The 21,392-nt window shown below is 44.6% G+C and overlaps 1 protein-coding gene across 7 annotated transcripts in view; it reads right to left on the bottom strand.

Moving 5' to 3' along the window:
* Hectd4 (HECT domain E3 ubiquitin protein ligase 4) overlaps nucleotides 1-19,393 on the bottom strand; it is a 151,881-nt gene extending 132,488 nt beyond the window's left edge. For 5 of the 7 annotated variants that reach the window (XM_029477883.2, XM_029477884.2, XM_085837104.1 and 2 more), the window contains exon 1: nucleotides 18,933-19,393. In XM_029477883.2, coding sequence (XP_029333743.2) covers nucleotides 18,933-19,391 — 459 coding nt within the window. In that variant the 5' untranslated portion in view covers nucleotides 19,392-19,393. The remainder of the gene's footprint in view (nucleotides 1-18,932) is intronic. The other 2 variants (XM_021163285.3, XM_021163286.3) reach the window with 1 other exon arrangement.
* Between the last annotated feature and the right edge of the window lie 1,999 nt (nucleotides 19,394-21,392).

Here is a 21,392-nt window from a genome sequence, read left to right as displayed (position 1 = left end):
TACTTGCTATATAAAATATCCATTTATGTATTACAAGGGCTCTAATATTGAATTGTTACTACATATTTACTTTCTTTTTCCACAAATACATGTTTATTATAGAAGATATACATTTCTGAGCTGGCCATGCGATCCCAACACTTAGGAGGCTGAGGCAGGAGAGGAGCAAGAAATTCAGGCTAGCCTGAGCAGCAGTCATGAGGCAGAGAGCTAGGTGGATCTTTGTGAGTTTGAGACCAGCCTGATTTACCTAGTGATCTAGGATAACCAAGACTGTACAAAGAGAGTCTGTCTCAAAACAAAACAACCTAATTAATTAAATTAAAAATAAAAAAAGAAACAGATGAGAAAACCAAGAGACTGGAATGGGGAATAAGGTGAGAAAACTTCAGAAGCAGCTTGCACACTGTCCCTCCTGCTGACCATCAGTGTGCAGGGAGCACTCTGGATGCTTGAGTTCACATCTCTGCTTCACAAGCTCCCTTATCTCCAATGGATGGAGGAGAAAGATATCACACTCCAATCCCTAAAGCAATGATGCTCAAAGCAGAGCCTGTGGCAGGCGGTGACAACTGCTGACTTACAGCATAAGGACAGTATGCTGTCCCAAGCTGTGCTTGCTCTCGTGCCAACTGCTTGCCAGATGAACCTATAAACACTTCCATTTATGAGTGACGTGTGATAGGACAATACATAGAATGCTGTTTGAGCTACACCCGCAGAAACAGCTCTCTTCTTAGTTTATCCAGAGATGTTAGGCCATGAAATAAACACTGAGATAAGATGAATTTCTCAGAGGGCAAGAGCATGGCCCGCTCTTTCAAAGGACCTAGGTTCAATTCCCAGAACCAACATAGCAGCCCACCACTGTCTGTAACCCCTGTTCCAGGGGGTCTGATGTGCTCTCCTAGCCCCCACAGACATACATGTAGGCACAACACATAAAAGTAAGTGAATCTTTAGAAAAAATAATAAATTTTATATTTTATATTTAGTCAGATCACTACAACACAGAAAAAAAAAGATTGGAACAAATCAAATTGTTTAACTCAAGAGATATTCTAATGAAGGGACACATATTAAATAGCCCTACACTTCATATGGTGACCACAGTATCTCTATTTGGATAAGTAAGTTTAGAGGCACAATAAAAGCACTGACCAATTTTATGGATGAGAGAAACACACCTCACCAAGCAGACTTTAATATGCCTCTCTGATACACTTCTGTGTCCAGAAGAGAAAAAGAGCATCAAAAATGTCAACAATAGCTTGATAATGTGGCACACACCTTTAATCCCAACACTTGGGAGGCAAAGACAGGTGGATTTCTATAAGTTCAGGTCAGCCTGGTCTACAAAACTATTTTTAGGATAGCCAGGACTATACAAAGAAACCCTATCTCAAAAAACCAAAATAAATAAAGTCAGCAATGAAGAAATTATAGCTGACTTTTAATCTCATTTTCATGTAGACAATAAACACAAATTCCCTTTAATAGGAATGCAAATTATCATAGGAAAATCATTAGACTATGACATAATGTGAATAGGGTATGCTATGGACGAAGTCAGAGGAAAACACACAGATTTGTTGTGCTTATTGATTTATGAGTCTCAACTTAGCCATGCTGAGAACAGATGGCAAAAGAAATTGGCCCAAGTGTCACTATGATGGTACAAATATGGCAGACAGCAGGAAATACATTATTCTTCATTTCAACCTTTTCCTAGAAATAGCTCCTGGATGTGGTGGAGTGAGAATGGTGAGCAGGTGTGGGAGGGTTTTATTTCTGGCAAGAGTTGATGCAAAGGAGAACACTGAATTGTTACTTTCTGCTTAATTCCAGAAATGAAACAAGGAACATCAGAAATACCTTCAACAATTTTATATTTCTAAAACATTATATTTTTGGAAAGGTTACTGGTAGTAAGAACATAGTAGTCTTTATTTTTGTATAAAATGTCTTCTTAAAATTCAAAACATGCATACCATTTAAGCCTAGCACTGGGAGGCAGAGGGAAGCAAGTCTCTGAGTTCAAGGCCAGGCCCAGAGACTTTGTCACAAATCAAGAAAAAAATTTAAAAGCCTAAAATAACATGAATATATTTATAGTATACCCAAACAATGAAACCAGTAAGAATATCTGCAGAATTACTACTAAAAGAACACTAGTTCAGAATTGCTAAAAAAAAGAACACTGCATCATGAGATAGCTTGGGCAGGTAGAGGTACTCCATGCCAGGCCTGATGATCTAAACCTTAACCCCGGGACCTACATGGCAGAAGAAAACTGACCCATGAAAGTTATCCTCTGACCTCCATACTCATGGCATGCATTTCCACACACACACACACACACCAAATAATAAACAAACAAACAAACAGAGAAAATGGAAAATGTTACTTCATGTAGTTCCTCTGGCTTTGGCTTTGCTGAGTTCTACAGCACAGCTGTTGCACTCTCTGTCTCTCGTCTACACTGGTCAAATGCAGACTTGGGGATTTGTTTCTGCCAGGTTCTAGGCATCTATTTTGGCTTTTTTTTTCTCGGTGTGCTAATGCTACCCAGGAGCCCATGTGGTGAAACAGTAACTACATGAAATCTATTAAGTCCTTACAAGCTTTACACATTAGAATTCTTAGATTAATTCGTTCTTTGAGTCCTCAAACAATCTAAGACCTGAACAGAGTCCTTAAGTAAGACTATTTCATAACAAGAAAAAATCTGATAAAAAAATGTAAAAGTCTAAGGCTCCATCAGGACACATTCCCAATGCCCACCATGTACACCCAGGCTGCTCTGACCTTGAGGTTGATCCCCTAGGCCTTTGCAGCAGACTGTCCTATGTCACCAGATCCTTAGGTCTCTTAGTAAGAGGCTGGTCAGTTCTGGTTAACATCACTAGTTTGGTAAATAAGGAAGAGTGCTTTCATATTAGAAATCCAGGAGAGTAGAAATGGCAGTCCATGGGTCACTGGATACTTTGTTTCCTGGTCTACAGAAAGATTGACCCATTTGGCTTATTTTCTTTGATATGGATATGTAAACTACAAGAGTTTGGTTTTTCATTTGAGACAGGTCTCACTCCAGTTCAGACTTCTAATCTTTTGAGAACCAGAATGCCTCACTTTAAAACAGGAGTTCTACCAAAGGATGGAGCCCACTTCAGTGGGATGGCACTAGCATCTCCTCCTTTGTGCAAGCATCTCTCAAGCCAGAGTAAAGAAAAAGATCCACCTTACAGCTAAAGCAATGAATCCGATAGTAAATATCAGGCAGGCACCTGACTGTCCATGTAGGAGCGTCAGAGAGCCAGTCCTTGCTGTCCTTTCTAAACTGCCTTATCCGTTTCAGAAAGAATTCAAATCTCCTCTTTCTAAAGTAACAAGATGCAGGAAGGGAGAGGGCTCCAGGGCTAGCTAACCAACTGGTCAGAAGTGTGGCTGAGCACTATCAGGCTCTCCAAACGCAGAGGGCGTAGTAGTAAGACTCGTGTCTGCTGCCTGCTGGAACACAGATAAGGAGATGGGTACAGATGGCTTCCTCCTGCTGTCTCCATAACATGACTCACCACGGCATGGAGAGCTTTCTAGCTAAACAATTTAAATAATCTTTAATGATGAAAAACCACATGAGTGGCTCAGAAAACTACTTAAGCAGATACACCAAAAACCATTTCACGAAACTCTAGATCTATTAACTGCTACTAGTATCTAGATAGATACAAGTGGGTTTCATGCCGGGCGTGGTGGCACACACTTGGGAGGCAGAGGCAGGCAAATTTCTGAGTTGGAGGCCAGCCTGGTCTACAGAGTGAGTTCCAGGACAGCCAGGGCTATACAGAGAAACCCTATCCCGAAAAACAAAAACAAAAACAAACAAACAAACTGAAGCAGGGCTAGAGAGATGGCTCAGCGGTTAAGAGCACTGACTGTTCTTACAGAGGACCTGGATTGGTTCTTTGGGTGGCTGGCTTATAACCACCTCAAGCTCCAGAGGAGTTTTTGGGCTCTGTGAGCATCAGCAGTCACATGCATATACTCATGCACAGACACACATATTCATAATAAAAATACATCAAAAATGAAAGAAAGCCAGGCAGTGGTGGCACACAACTTTAATCTCAACTGGGAAGGCAGAGGCAGGCAAATCTCTCTCAGTTCTAAGCCAGCCTGGTCTACAGAGATAGAACAGCCAAGGCTACACAAAGAAATTCTGTCTCTGAGAAAAAGGAAGGAAGGAAAGAAAGAAGAAACTTGGCACTTTGTAATTAAATTTTGTTTAAATAAAAAAGATGGGGCTGGTGAGATGGCTCAGCAGGTAAGAGCACCCGACTGCTCTTCCAAAGGTCCTTAGTTCAAATCCCAGCAACCACATGGTGGCTCACAACCATCCGTAACAAGATCTGACTCCCTCTTCTGGTGTGTCTGAAGACAGCTACAGTGTACTTACATGTAATAAATAAATAAATCTTAAAAAAAAAAAAAAAAAAAGAAAAAAGATGGCCAGGCGTGGTGGCACACGCCTTCAATAGAAACCCTGTCGGGGGGGGGGGGGGGACAAAAAACAAAAAAACAAAAACAAAACAAAAAAGATGAATAGTGAACACAGAGATCAAATGTTTGTCCATATTTAATGAAAGAAATTAGCCTACATGTTTTTATTTTTGTTTTGTTTTGTTTTGTTTCGAGGCAGGGTTTCTCTGTGTATCCCTATCTGTCCTGAAACTCACTCTATAGACCGGGCTGGCCTTGAACTCATAGAGGTCTCCCTGCCTCTGCCTCCTGAGTGCTAGGATTAAAGATGTGCACCTCACCACCCAGCTCCCGATAACTTAAGAAACGTGCTATTCCATTCTACTACATGGGTAGATTTATTTGGTCACATTCTAATGCTACCACATAGATGTAATGTAAAAATGTAATTCTTTCAGGTTTCTTAACATTCAGATATTTTTTTGTTGCTGTTTTGAGACAGTGTCATATATAGCCTAGTCTGATCTCCAATATTATACATAGTCAAAGGTCATCTTGAGTCCCTGGTCATCACCTTCCCAAGTGCTGGGATTACTGGCCTGGTCTACCACACTCAGTTTATGAGGAGCTGGTGACTGACCCCATGGCCTCATGCACATAAGGCAAGTGTCCTACTGACCAAGGCACATTCCTGCCACCAATACATTGTTTATTAAACTGATCAAGATGTAACATAGTCCCAAAAAAGGATGTAACAGAGTAAACAAAAGGCCACCGGGTTCAGTCACTAACATCTCCACCCTATGTGATCCCTCCGACTGGCTAGCACCACTGTCTGTTAACAGCCACCAGTTTATATTTATTGTCAGAGATAAACTCACAATTTGATTTGACTAAAGTACAAGGACAGAACCACTTCAGTCCCAAAGAATATCTAAGGGCTGCTAAAACTAAAAGGGGCATCACAGCTGACAGGACACTGCGTCCAAACAGAAATAAGCCTCAGCTGTACTACAGCTATCTCATACTGTAGATGTCTGCTTTCCAAACGCTGACTGACTGGGAACTGACGAAAGCCCAGTAACTCTCAATCTTTTCCCCTCTTACTCAAGAAAGTAACATGCAAGTCCTGTCATGGGCTGGAGAGATGGCTCAGCCATTAGGAGCACTGGCTGCCTCGTATGTTTACAGTAAAATAGTAAACTATATTATTTCTATTGAAGACACAATCAAATCAGTATGTAGTTATTTAACTCTATCAATATCTATTCATCCACGCTATTGCATGGTTTTGAATGCACCATGCCAATAAAACCTTGAAGGATCCAGTACTGGAATTATAATGGGTGTTTCAATATCAAAGCTTGCATCCCACATACGGTGTTATTATTAAATGTCATATACTAGTTGCTATTCTGGGTGAGTTGCCTCATTAACTCCATTCACTTATTTCATTAATAACTTTATCATTTATCCTTACAGGACAATATCTCATAAACAGGAAGTGGAAGTTTTCAGTTTCTCTGTTCCTGACCAGGCAGGCTGCCTCAAACTTTCCTTGTGGCCAGGGATGCTGCTGAATGTCTTATCCTCCTGCTTCCACCTCCCAAGTACTCAAATTACAGGTAAAACATACCCAATATATCCGGCTTCATGTGGTGCTGGGGGTGAAACCCAGGACATCACATGGTAGGCAAGCATCCTACCAATGAGCTACATGCCCGCCCCGAGCAGTACAAGTTCTGATAAGTGGCAGTGCTCAGCAGGAAGTCATTTAGATATGAACTTGATGTCCTCACCTCACTCGCTCCCTCCGTGTCTACACAAGCCCCTCAAGCCTCCTTCAGTCTCAAGTTCAGGTGCCACTGACTCAGTATACCATCATCCTCTAATGCCTGGGCACAGCAGTCTGTGCAGCTCCACATTACTCTACATTCCAAAAACCGACAGGCAAGGGGTGGAGGAGCAACTCAGTGGTACAACATCTACCTGGAATGAACAAGGTCCTGGGACCTATGAAGGGGGAAGAACCTCCCCTATTCCAAATGATGCTCAAAGCATCTAATGCAGCAGAGTGAGCACTGGCTGGGCTGCACGTGAAGATGCCAGTGCTGCACAGCCAGTGCTGCGCCAGATATGGACTTAGCTCCAGAAGCAGAAAGGGGAGGTGTGGGCACCAAATACAAGGACTGAGAGATAACTAGAGTTATGTATCAACAACAGCAGCAAATTGGTGCACACCTGTGATCCCAGCAGTAGGGAGGCCAAGGCAGAAAAATCACTACAAATTTAGGGCCAGCCTGACCTACTTAGGGAATTTTAGGAAAGCCAGGGTTACACAGTGACACCTTGTATCAACAAACTAACTGTACTAAATCCCCAGCCATTGAGGTGATAGCCTGTGTTAGACTTTAGTTCACAACAGCAGACATAGTTGGGGGTGAGGTAGGATAGAGAACTGGCCACATTTCTAGTGCGCAACAGCGGATAGCAGTGACAACAGGACTGCAGAACTCCTGAAGGGGTCCGAGTGAAGAACCTTGACCGTGCAAGTCTAAAAGCCCACTTTAAAGAATGAAGAAGCCGGGCGTGGTGGCGCACGCCTTTAATCCCAGCACTTGGGAGACAGAGGCAGGCGGATTTCTGAGTTCGAGGCCAGCCTGGTCTACAAAGTGAGTTCCAGGACAGCCAGGAATATACAGAGAAACCCTGTCTCGAAAAACCAAAAAAAAAAAAAAAAGAATGAAGAAAACTCAATTGCATGATCATACTCTACAGAGGTCAAAGTGGGGCGAACTCATTTAAAAACACTTGTGGCAACTACTCCATAAGGTCACTTAATTAACTATTTTCTTTAAAAATTGCTCCCTGGGCCAGGCAGCTCCCACAGCAGTTAAGCGCACTGGCTGTTCTTCCAAGACCCAGTGTCTGAGTCCTAGCACCAGCAGGATTGCTCCCAACCATCTCTCCAGCTCCAAAGGATATCTACTGCCCTCTTCTGGCCTCCAAGGACACCAGGAACAGACATGGTGCATACATGCAGGCAAAGCAACCTTAAACATAAAATAAAAATAAATCTCAGCCGGGCAGTGGTGGCACACGCCTTTAATCCCAGCACCAGGGAGGCAGAGGCAGGCGGATTTCTGAGTTCGAGGACAGCCTGGTCTACAAAGTAAGTTCCAGGACAGCCAGGGCTATTCAGAGAAACCCTGTCTCGAAAAACCATAAATAAATAAATAAATAAATAAATAAATAAATAAATAAATAAAAAATTTAAAATCTCTTTTTAAAATAATAGCTTTGAGCCGGGCATGGTGGCACACACCTTTAATCCCAGCACTTGGGAGGCAGAGGCAGGCGGATTTCTGAGTTCGAGGCCAGCCTGGTCTACAGAGTGAGTTCCAGGACAGCCAAGGACCCTGTCTTGAAAAACCAAAAAAAAAAAAAAAATTGCTTTGTTGCTAGGGGTTGGGTGAGACATACCTGTGACCAATCTGAGCTACATCTCATAGCCTGACTCAAAGGGACAAAAGAAACAGACACAACCAGCTTCCTTACTAATGGTACAATGTTTTGCAAATGGGAGGAAGTCAGACAGATCATACAAGAAAACCAGGTCTGCTCAACATCAACAGATCATAGAAAGTTTACAGAAAAGTAACATTTCCTACCACAGAAACTATGCAGAGGTTTCCAGATGTGTGGTCATTTGTACATCAAATAACTGCACACCCCGTGATCTTCACTGGAGTCTGTTCTTACTCATTTCCAGCTGAGATGTCTATGGGCCTTGCCCAGGTAACAGTTTCAAATGAGTCAAAAGTTAACTCCCGGGCCTAAGGACTAGGGGTACAGTTGGGGTAGAGCTTAGCTGGCATGCAGGAGGCTCTGGGTTTATCCTCAGCACTGGGAGAAAGGGGGGAAAGGCAGAATCAAACATGGTTTGTAAGAAGCCTATTATAGTATAGTGAAATACAGGTTCCAGAACTAGCCAAAGAAGAAAGCTTCCCATGGTGGTGTTATCACATAGGCCCCATATTTGTCAGCACACTGAACAAGCTCTAAGAAGGATCACACACTCATCCTAAACACCAGTAAGCATAGACAGCAGTACCAGCCAGCTCAGAGACACAGGAGCCATGAGTGACAGCACCTATAACTTCAACTATTACAAAGCCACAGCTTCTACAGCTCCTGCCAATATGGCTCTTGGTCTGCCACACTCATGACTGAAGAAAATGGTGCGCTTCAGCTCAAACTATGTGAAACTTTCTCACTAACTAAGATCACAGATCCCTCAATTCTAGTCAGATTAAAAATCCCTGAGGGCCGGGCATGGTGGTGCACGCCTTTAATCCCAGCACTCGGGAGGCAGAGGCAGGCGGATTTCTGAGTTCGAGGCCAGCCTGGTCTACAAAGTGAGTGCCAGGACAGCCAGGGCTACACAGAGAAACCCTGTCTCGAAAAACCAAAAAAAAAAAAAAAAAAAAAAATCCCTGAGGAAAAAAGAAACTTTTCTTTATATAGTTCATCCTGAAAAAGTTTCCTCCAAGGTTCCACCTTTCCACCTTGCAGGGCCTCGATGACTTGCAGAGAAACCAAGAGGGATAAAGTCATTCTATTAAATGTATCAGTGTTTGAATGCAACTCCTAATGCCGTCTTCTTTAACACTGGTAACTAGTTCAACTCCATGAAAAAAAGTAGCAGTTACACAGCTCCGGCAGCCTCCTCTCCATCTGAAATAACTGTGCTAATCCCATAATCAGTCGCTTGCTGTTGTTTACAGTCATCAGCAACTACTGACTGATGAACATCTTATGAAGAGGGCTCACACACTCCTAGTGTGCGTCCCACAAAGACTGCTGTAAAGAAAGCTGGAGGCAGGGGAAAGGAGAAAAAGCAGGATGCTTTGGGGACTTGATAGTCCTTACATAACTGACACCATAGGCACCCTATGGCCTAGGGAAGAACAGGCAAAGGACACCCCACCCTGGCCAAGAGGGAGCGTTTTATCGATATGGAAGCCTATAAGACAGATACTAATCAAGGCTGCTTTACTCAGAAAGATTCTGAGCATACACAAGAAAGGAGAAGGACTGAAGTGGAGACCAGCCATTACCTCACGCACCTCAACATACTGCCAATAGGTTGTGAGGCAAGAACACTGCAGGGATCTCCAAAAAACTAAATGAAACCTATCTCTGCTGCTAGGAAAAGAAATCTGGGGACTGGAGAGATGGTTCAGTGGTTATGAGCACACTGTCTGCTCTTCCAAAGGACCCAGGTTCAATTCCCAGTACCCACATGACAGCTCACAACTGTCTTTTACTCCAGTTCCAAGGGATCTGACACCCTCACACCAATACACATAAAATAAAGTTAAACAGATTATGTATTAAAAAAAAAATCTGAGCAGGGCAGTGGTGGTGCAAGCCTTTAATCCCAGCACTTGGGAGGCAGAAACAGGAGGATTTGTGAGTTCGAGGCCACAACTTTCCAGAAACAGCAACATAGCACCTTACCAAAATAAAATAATAATAATAATAATATACATTTTTATTATGGTGGCTCAGGAAGTGTTGAGACAGGGTCTGGGCTCTATAGTTAACTCATGGCAATCCTGCCTCAGCTGCCCAACTGCTGGAGTTCTAAGTATGCACACCATGCCCAGCTCATCTTACTCTGCAGCCCAGGAAGGCCTCTGACTCATACCAATACTCTTGCCTCAGTGTCCTGCGTGCAAGGGTTGTAGTCAGGCACCTGACAGTGTTTACCAGTGTTTGCTTGTTTGCCTGTGCTTTGGGTGGGTAGTCCCCTGTAACGCAGACTCAGTGTTTGCCAGTGTCTGCTTGTTGTTTGCCTGTGCTTTGAGTGGGGTAGTCCCCTGTAACCCAGACTCAGTGTTTGCCAGTGTCTGCTTGTTGTTTGCCTGTGCTTTGGGTGGGGTAGTCCCCTGTAACCCAGACTCAGTGTTTACCAGTGTCTGCTTGTTTGCCTGTGCTTTGGGTGGGGTAGTCCCCTGTAACCCAGACTCAGTGTTTGCCAGTGTCTGCTTGTTGTTTGCCTGTGCTTTGGGTGGGTAGTCCCCTGTAACGCAGACTCAGTGTTTGCCAGTGTCTGCTTGTTGTTTGCCTGTGCTTTGGGTGGGGTAGTCCCCTATAACCCAGACTCAGTGTTTGCCAGTGTCTGCTTGTTGTTTGCCTGTGCTTTGGGTGGGTAGTCCCCTGTAACGCAGACTCAGTGTTTGCCAGTGTCTGCTTGTTGTTTGCCTGTGCTTTGGGTGGGGTAGTCCCCTGTAACGCAGACTCAGTGTTTGCCAGTGTCTGCTTGTTGTTTGCCTGTGCTTTGGGTGGGTAGTCCCCTGTAACCCAGACTACCTTTAAGTTTGATACTCAGGCAGGAATGACCTAAAACATCTGATCCTCCTGTCTCTACTTCCTGAATGCTAGGATTAAAGAGACATGGCACCACTCTAGTTTATGCAGGAGGGATAAAACCCAGGGCTTTGTGTACATGCGGCAACCACTCTACCAACTGAGCTACATCCCTAGCGATTTCCGAAATAATGACTGATTTGTTAAGATGAACCCTAGGCAGGAACCAGACAGACTTCAGTCGCTATGACAGCTTTGCCACTATGCTCTCTATCAAGTCACTGAATTTTGTCTATGCTACAGTTTCTGCACTGGGGATGGAGTAGATAACAATAACCAACTTCAGAAGGCTTTTGTGGGGATTAAATTAGAGAACAGTCATGAAACATCTCACAAAAGCCTGGCATGAAGTGCAATGTGCTGTTGCTCTAGTGGTGGTAAAAGTGTTGACAATGTGGGGGCCAGAGAGATGGCTCAGCGTTAGTTAAGAGTACAGACTGCTCTTCCAGAGGTCCTGAGTTCAATTCCCACCAACCACATGGTGGCTCACAACCATCTGTAATGAGATTCAATGCCCTCATCTGATGGGTCTGAAGACAGCTACCGTGTATTCATATACATAAAGTAAATAAGGCAGAAAAACCAGGAGTTCAAGGTTATCCTCAGCTACCTTAATAGTTCAAAGCCAGCTGGGCAGTCTACATACGGCTCAATCTGAAAACAACAAAAAGTGACTTTCAACTGCTGGCCAAACTGGCCCCACAGCCCTCTTGCCTTCACCCTTACTTCATGCTGTGGCTTGCTGAGCCTTTCCTTAACTCACAGAACACAGTGGCTTCCACCAGAACTTGATGGCTGCATGCCAGTAAGAAACTACTGGTGGCCGGGTGGTGGTGGGGCCTTTAATCCCGGCACTTGGGAGGCAGAGACAGGCAGATTTCTGAGTTCAAGGCCAGCCTGGTCTACAAAGTGAGTTCCAGGACAGCCAGGGCTACACAGAGAAACCCTGTTTCAAAAAACAAAAACATCCCAATGGAGAAGCTAGAGAAAGTACCCAAGGAGCTAAAGGGATCTGCAACCCTATTGTTGGAACAACATGATGTACTAACCAGAACCCTGGAGCTCTTGTCTCTAGCTGCATATGTATCGAAAGATGGCCTAGTCGGCCATCAATGGAAAGAGAGGCCCATTGGACTTGCAAACTTTATATGCCCCAATATAGGGGAATGCCAGGGCCAAAAGAATGGGAATGGGTGGGTAGGGAAGTGGGGGGCGCTATGGGGGACTTTTGGGATAGTATTGGAAATGTAATTGAGGAAAATATGTAATAAAAATATATAAAAATATAAAAAAAAAAAAAAACAAAAACAAAAACAAAGAAAAGAAAGAAAAGAAAGAAAGAGAGAGAAAGAAAGAAGGAAGGAAGGAAGGAACTACTAGTGACCGGGGACAGTTCATTCATTCATTATCACTCTCCATTCTAGAATCTGGAATTCTAGCAGCTCAGTTCTGAAGAGCTGATAGCATTCCAGAACAGACCAATCAAAGCCTGAGCCTCATCCCAAAGGTTCTGTGTGCATGTCACAGCACACAAAGCCTTGGCTGTTTCAGCCAAGCAGCTCCAAACCCAAATGTTCTTCTTTTAAAAAGCAAAACAAACAACATACAAACCCTTGCTGCCTTCCACTTCCTAAACAGTACCCAGAACACACTCTGGGCATGCGGCGACTGTGTTTGCTTGTTGAAATATAATTGGCATACAATAAACTGCACATATTTAAACCGTAGGATCTGAGTTGTTTTGACACATATACATATGAACGTGAAATGGTAACACAAGCAAACAACCCAAACATCCATCACCTCAGAACCTCTAGCTCCTTTACAACCTCCCTCCCTCCCTCCCTCCCTCCCAGCACACTTCCTCTTTAGGCACTCATCACAGACTAGCTTGTATTTTCAGATCAATGGAATCTCACAGTGTATGCTGTCTGGCTTACCTGTGTACTATCAATAGAGCATGAATTTTTTTTTTAATTTATTTATTTACTTTACTTATATGAGCACACAGTTGCTGTCTTCAGACACACCAGAAGAGGGCGTTACATCCCATTACAGATGGTTATGAGTCATCATGTAGTTGCTGAGAATTGAACTCAGGACCTCTGGAAGAGCAGTCAGTGCTCTTAACCACTGAGCCATCTCCCCAGAGCATGACTTTTTATTGCTTTTATTCTACTGTATGGACATTTCCACACTTGCTTATCTATTCACCTGTTGAACATTTGGAATGTTTCCAGTTTGAGGCAGTCATAAAATATACTTGAACTTTCATGCTTAAATCTTTGTGGGAAGAAGTCTCAGTGGTTAAGAGCTCCTGCTCTTTCAAAGGACAAGGAAAGGAGATGGGCAAGATAAGCAAGAGACATATGTATGAAATATCACAATGACATCTATTATCATGTTTGACATAAAAAGAATACGTTTCACTCTGCATTCCTAATTCACTATGAGACTCAAAGCCCTTATGAGGCCCCACTTCATCAGCATCCCTCAACTCCCATTACTCTTCTCCCCTCACCCCCACTGTCTGCTTTCTGGATAAGGGCTCAGAGCTCCCAACAAGCTGAGGATAGTTTCTGCTCAGACACTTGGCTCCTGATGTCCTTCCTCTTTGTATAGGATGTCCTTTGCCCCATAGCCATAAGGAACACTCACCTTGCTTCGTCTCTGCTCAAAAGCCTGCCTGACCTGGATATGAAATAGACTCCCATCTCCTCCCCTTATCTTTTCCACAGTTCTTATCACTTGTCATCACACACATGTGTACTAGCACACACGTACACACATGCACACACACACACACAGGCATGTGTACACATACACAAGTCTTTCCTCCACATCAGTGGGCTCCATATCTTTCCATTCAACCAAATGTGGATAGAAAATATTCAGAAAAATGTTGGGCTGGTAGTACACACCTTTAATACTATACTGGGCAGGCAGGGGCAGGGGATTTCCTGTGAGTTCAAGGCCAACTATGTCTACAAACTGAGTCCCTGTCTGAAAAGAAGAGGAGGAAGAAGAGGAGAAGGAGGAGGAGGAGGAATTTCCAAAGGCAAAACTCAAATTTGCTTTGTAGCAAGCACCACACTACTGAATCCACACAGATGAAGTACTGTGTGAGCATCCCTCATCACCTCCAGCACTTCAAAGCTCCTCTTCCTAGTGCTCACTATGTGGACAGTATCCTGGCCTGATTGTGTGCAATGGGAACAGACATAGAACAAACATACATCATTATCTCCTGAGCAGTCCAGCCCTGCCTACCTTGTGCACATAGCCACGAATTACTTGTACAAGTCTTTGTGCTAAGACTATACCACTTTGTCCAAGAGCTTCAGCATCTGTGGGTTTGGTATCCAACAGATCCTGGATCCTGTCCAAGGACACTGTTGGGCTGTACTGTAGGTAGGAGACTTGTTATTTACTGCTGTCTACATCTTCACACTGAAATGGACGCTTTTTAAAGAGTAAAGCTTTCATTTCATCCACTACCATGCCCTCAGTACCCAAAACACTAGACTTCACTTACTTCTTTGTGTGTGTGTGTATCTGAATGTAATTTGTCAAATCAAGCATCAAACTTTTTTTTTTGATTTATTTTATTTATTATATGTAAGTACACTGTAGCTGTCTTCAGACACTCCAGAAGAGGGAGTCAGATCTTGTTACGGATGGTTGTGAGCCACCATGTGGTTGCTGGGATTTGAACTCTGGACCTTCGGAAGAGCAGTCGGGTGCTCTTACCCACTGAGCCATCTCACCAGCCCGCATCAAACTTTTTATACAGAAGAAAATAGGGAAGTTGGGTGACACTGGCAAGGTACAAAGAGGTTACTGGATTCTTACACAAAACAGAGGAATGCAAACACGGAAGGACTGGCAGGAACCAACTGGGGTAAAATTCAATGTTAACAACTGGGACCAAAAACAACTCCACTTAATCTTAGAAGCCAGGAGCAAGGGCTTTGTGCCCTTGCCATAGTCCCTACTCTAGTCTACTGTATAGTCCACCTTCCCCCTAGGCCATTGTAAATACTTGTGTAAAGGTGTAACTCAGCTATATAAGGTTCTAAGTATCTACTCTGGTTCCTCTTTAGGTCACAAACTTCCTTTTTCCTAAATAATGGTAAATTTCTGTGTAGGGCAGTGACTTAGCTATCCATGCCCAAGGTCAGATCAAGGACTGCCTAGAATCTAACTTAGCTATATGTCAAAATATCAATCCTTAGGAGCACTTGTAATAAAGCAATATTAAGGGAAAGCACACAGATCCATTTACCAACAAAAGCAAGGACATTGGAGCATTCTTTATACAGGATGCCAGGATTCCAGGAGACTAAGTTTCCGTGAACTTTTGACCTCTGGACAGCGCCCAGGTTTTTGGGGCCTGTCGCGCTTGTCACTACTGTCGCGCTTGTCACTACTGGAGTGGATGTTGCAGTTTCCCCTGTTTTTTTTATTCTTTAGACAAAGTTCCAGAATGTCCTGCCTCATGGTAGCTACAGATCTCAGAAGAACTCTAAAGATGAGTGGAAACACAATGATTACTAATAAAATAATGCCAGAAATAATAGCAAGCAAGATTATATATTGAACCCAATCCAAGGGATTCAATGCACTTAGGTTATTCTTTAAATCTCTGGCCAATTCATCAATGTTCCGAGTATCTAAATGGCTTCTGCTAATATCTGAGATTTCTGTTAACCTAGCCTTAATATTTGCTATATCCTGTCTCAATCTATTGCTAAAACTACCTTTTTTAAAAAGCATTAACCTTTGCCTCCAGTTTATCTATAACAAAATGAGAGGTACGTAGTTGCTGAACTAAAGCTGTGGTAGATACTGCAAAGGAAGTTAAAATTGCAATTAAAGCAGTAATTCCTAAAATCAGAGCTGTAACAAATCTCTTTTGGTCTAATAAGTTCATTTAACTTTTTCAAAGTTTGCAATCCTGAATATTTAAACCAAGGATCATTTCCTAACTATACAGGCAGCAAAACATAAGCAGGTCTCTTTAACAAAATCATAACAGCAGATTCCTTATCTAAACTAGGATCTACACAATTAGTTAATTGACAAGAATTACAATGACTATGAAAAGACTTGTCAAGATTGGTGATCTTAACTCTTAAAATTATCTAACAATATAGCATATAGGTAAGGTACACAAGCTTTCACAGCTATAGGGGAGTTAGCCTGGATGGTCAAAAACAGCGTCTCTGATGAAATCTTGTCCAATACTCTGTAGCAGTCTCTCTTTCCATTAATTTTTTGAGAACACTATTTTATTGGGTGGGTTTGTTTTTTCCCTTTAAAAATCTAACTATAATTTACTGGAAATAAATTGACTCCAGATGCTCTTTCAGGTCAATTTTCATCTCTTTAGATTCTTTTTTCTAACTGACATATAACCTTGCAGAGCACTAAGAAGAAAAGGAACACTGGAACCCAGAGGCAGGAGAACCAGGCCAGATTACTCACCATAGCTTGACTGGTACACCCACCACAGCAGAACTCCTCCCCATCCCTTTCTAAAATGAGGAAAACACTTCTATCTTCAAGGTGCATTATCTCCAATGTACCTTCTGTGCTTTCAACTCCACAATCTTTTGCACTGTGGTTGTCCCTCATAAATTATTCACCTGAGCTCCAGTCTTATTCCTCATAATTTAAAATCATTAATGGAAGAATTCTATAATTATAGACCCTATGAGAATAGCTGCTATTCCTTCAGAGTCTACTGGAGAGATCTGGGAGACAGTCTCTCATAGGAGGGCTAACATCCCAAAAGATACCTTTTAAAATACTGACAAATCTCTAATCTTCCTGAATAATGAAAAAGAAACAGTTGCCAGAGGAACCAGAGTGGAGTTAGGAAAAATGGTTCTGGGGAAGAGGTGCTTGCTCTGCAGCATGAGAGGCTGAGTTTAGGGCTAAACAGATAAGATGGGCAGTTAAAGAGATCCAATTTACATTCCCAGCATCCCTGTAAATTAATCCTAAGTATAAAAAAACTATTTAAGGATGAGTGTGGTGTTCACACCTTTAATCCCAACACTTGGGAGACAGAGACAAGCAGATCTTTATGAATTCCAGGCCAGCCTGGTTTTCATAGCATCCCGGCCAGGGTTATTCAGTGAGACCCTGTCTCAAAAAATTAAAGATCTTGAGCAAACTGCACATTTGCTTTGCTCTGTTCTTGCTAGCTCCACACAATGGATACAACTGTTGCAACAAGTAACAAGATTTACCTTCTAGAGTTCTTTGAGACTTTAACAAGATAGCATCTGACAGGATGGATACAGTTAAGAATTATTATTAACTAGGTAAGTGTGTGCATAGCAGACTACTTACTTAGATACTGTAGTCTGTAACTGGAAAAGACTAAAAACAAAACAGTCCTATTCCCGCTGGTACCAGTGTGTATTACTCACACGCGTTCCTTTTGGAGAAGACTTAATCTACTCTACTCCGCCATAGTCTTTCCTTAGCTGTATGTGTCACTCAGGACAGAGACAGTAAACATTTTAGTAATGTTAACTGAATAACTTGGTTTTTAAAAATAAGTCTACCTCTTCTAATCCGAATACATCAAACGGTCTGGGCTCAAGAAATTTAGGTTAGTCTCTAAGGAACAAAGAGCACCATCCACTTTCCACCTTTCCACAGCAGCGCCCATTAAATAAAGAGTCTACCATCATACCATCAGAGCCCTGCAGTTTTCAGGTGGTTAACTCAGACACACCTTGCTTTTTATAGAATAGGCTCAAATAAAACATAATTGTATTATGATTCCACGTTAGGGATTCTCTATCGACTCCCATATTATCGTGGCTAGACTGTAAAATATGCCAATTAAGAGTTCACAGTCGGAAATTCTGAAGCAACCTCAAAGCCAGACACAAACAACAGCGGACCGCATTCGCATCTCGAGCATGTCCCAAAGTCTCGCTGAACGCGATCAGATCCATGCTGCTTCCAGAAACGCACAGCAATGGGATTTTACCCCATGTCTATAAATGTCGGTGGTACTGAATACCAGAGTATATGGAAAACCGCAAAACAAAAGATTCCCAGTGCGGGAGGCCCTCCCGTCTGCGGTGTACCCCAGGGACACCCCCCTCCCTGCGATAATGCGAATTTCACCACACTCCACGGGGAAGCGGGGGTCAACAGCCACCTGGCCTGGATGAAAACACGACAGCCCAACATTCCCACTTCTAGGCAAATGCGAAAACTGAGCGCAGTCGGTGGAAAGTTCCCATCCACCATATTCACATTTGGTTTCCTCGGGGTGGATGGGGTTTGCGGGGGGGGGGGGGGGGAGAAACACCACAACTGCTGAGACTGGCTGCTGCACCTGCCACCGCTCCTAGACTGGAGGGGGGGGGGGAAGAGAGAGAGAGAGAGAGAGAGAGAGAGAGAGAGAGAGAGAAAGACCCCCCGAGGCGCGCGCACGCGGAGGCGCGCACGCGTACACACACACACACACACACACACACACACACACACACTCATACTCGCTCACGCCCGCCCTTGAACCTTCCCAGGCCGCGGTGTAGCATCCCCTTTCTCGCTGTCCAAACCCCCACCCCACCCCACTCCACCCCACCCCCGGCTGGCCTGACAAAGGCGCGGGTGTCAAGTCAATCCGAGGCACTGCACAGACAGGTTGCAGAATTGCTTATGGTGGAGGAAGGAAGCCCTGGCAGCTGTCACTCCGGGCTCCCTCCAACACACAGGCAGGCGCGCGCGCACACACACACACACGCATACAAAATCAACACCGGGCTGGGACTATGATAAAAGAAGCAGAGCCCGTGCGAGCGTTCAAAATACAAAAGGTCTCCGGAGCGCAGGCACCTGGGCGCGCCCGCCAAGAGACTCCCGGTGCGTGGTGGGGGGAAGGGGAGCAGCCGGGCGGCGGCTGCCGTGGCTCCGGGCCGCGGGGCCTGAAGATGCTCTCCGGGATCCCACACACCTGCTGCGGCTTCCCGGGGAACCTCACTCACCTCCAGGTCGGTGTCGGCGGCCTCCGGAGCGCCGAGGATCTCGCTGGGCAGCTCGGCCAGGTCGGTGACCCGGATGAGTCCGTCGTGCAGAAAGATGGTCTCCTCCTTCACCGAAAGCCACTGCGCCGAGTCCGCCGCCGCCGCTGCCGCTGCAGCTGCTGCCGCCGCGGCCGACGAGCCCATGGCTAAGAGAAGGCGCTGCGGAGCCGCCGCCGCCGCCTCAGCAACCCATGGCCGACCGCCGCGCCCGCCGCGCCTGCCGCGCCCGTCTCGCCCGCGCGGCTCCGCCCTAGGCGTTCCGCACCGCCATCCCCCTCCGCACTCCAACCCTGGCCCGGGAGACCCCCGGCCCCGCCGCCGCCGCCGCCGCCGCCGCCGCCCTGACGAGCAGGATCCGCCTCTGCCGCTCCGCAGCCAACTGTCAGTAAGACGCCATCTTGGGGGCGGGGTTCCCGGCATGCCCCGCGGGGTGGACAATACAGGCTCCGCCCTCCTGTCCATCTAGCCCCGCCCACAGCCCGGCAGGGCTTTATAACCCAGCTGCAAGGCACTCAGAGGCATGGCCTCTTGGGCACCCCTGCTTCCCATGCTATCTGAGGAAGTCTAAGGCTCCGGGAGAAGATGACCCTGGTCCCCTTTCCTCCTTACTCCGGTGTGCACCGGTTGCTCAGGCCAGAACTCATTCTGGAAGGATTATGGTGGATCAACATTGTTATCTTTTAAATGAGATAGGTTCAGGTGTCTTCTCTAAGATCTTGGATAGTTCAGTCTTAGAGGGTTAGCCTAGAATGCCTGAGGTCCTATATTCCATTTAAACCTGGTGGGGGTTGCCAGTTGTCCCAGTGCTTGGAAGACAGAAGTGGGAGTACCATTGCAAGTTGCAGGGTAGCCTGGTCTACATATCAAGTTTCAGGCCAACCTGGGCTACATAAGATGCTCCAGACCAGCCAGGCCTATGTAGACTCCGTATCTGAAAAAATACATAAAATTATATAAAATACTAAAGGCTGGTACACAATAGGCTTGGTCATGAGAACCTGGTAAAACTCACAGCAGATAGTTAATATTTACTGAAAAAAAAAAAAAAGAGTACAAAAAAGCCACTGACATCTGATGAAAATAAAGTATCTATCAACAATTGCTGTTAGGCTGGAGAAATGATTGACAGGTTGACACTGGTTGCTCTTCCAGAGGGCTGGGGTTCAATTTCCAGCACTCAGAGGGCAGCTCTCACCTTTTATAACTTCAGTCCCAAGGGACCTGAGTTTCAGTCCCAAGGGACCTCACATCCTCTTCAGGTCTCCAAGATCATTACACAGATGTGGCACACAGACATACATACAAGCAAACAGTCAAACACATAAAAAAAAATTAAAAAGTAAAAGTAAACAAAAGCAATGCTTTCCTCCTGGCTCCTTTTTTGTTGTTGTTTGTTTGTTTTGTCTTGTTTTTTCAAGACAGGGTTTCTCTGTGTAGTTCTGGCTGTCCTGGAACTCGCTGTGTCTGGAGGTGGAGCTTGAAGTGGTGTTGGGGTCAGCAGTGCTCTGACCTCATCTAGGGATGGACTGAGTGATTCATTCCAAACTTATTTGGCTATTGAGAGGTAATGGCTGACATGGTTGGGTCCTAGTGGGAGATATGGAAGCAGAAGGCTCCTGTCTACTCCCCGGTGCTTTCGCCCACCCCACTCTGGGCTAGCCAGCACAAGGTGAGTGGTTTCCTCATCCACACCCTCCTATCACCATGGTGTTCTGCCCCAGTAGAGGGCTAAAAGCAATAGAGTCAGCCGAGCAGGCTGAAACCTCTCTAATCTGTAAGCTCATCCTCTCAGGAGCTTTGTCACAGCTTAGACACAGTCCCAGCATTAGCTGGCAAGGCAAAGTTCAAGTCTCATTATCTCCTCAGTGTCACAAAGCCAGGCAACACCAAATCTTAGATTTGAACCCAGGCCTGAGTGATTCCTCTATACCCCTGGTCCCCTTATTTGGGCTGTAGGGGAACCCCTTCATTCCTTTTACTCACACCCGCTAAACAAGCAAACTGTTCAGGTCTCAAACTCTCAATGCCCAGCTTTGGTGGCTCTAAGATTTTGTGTTCATAGTTTAAGATCAGGAATCAAGAGGCCCATAAACTCTCATCCCCCTCCCCAATCAGTGAAAACAGTCCACGCTCAGGCCTTAATGTCTTTAGACTGAATAATGAATGATTATTTAATAATTGAACAATGGTAATTAATTTGCAACATACCTTGATGAGGCAGCTGAAGAATTAATATTTATAGAACCCCCTCTGGAAATAAGTCTATTTGGTGGGAATTTTTAAAATGGATTCTTTTCCTGTAGTTTGGATCAAGATAAAAAAATCTCTGCTCAAGGGCTGGAGAGATGGCTCAGCGGTTAAGAGCCTGACTGATCTTCTGAATGTCCTGAGTTCAAATCCCAGCAACCACATGGTGGCTCA

The sequence above is a fragment of the Mus caroli genome, unplaced genomic scaffold (genome assembly GCF_978045245.1).
Source record: "Mus caroli unplaced genomic scaffold, Mus_caroli_1 scaffold_4, whole genome shotgun sequence".
NCBI lineage: Eukaryota > Metazoa > Chordata > Mammalia > Rodentia > Muridae > Mus > Mus caroli.
This window is presented reverse-complemented; position numbering and strand designations above follow the sequence as displayed.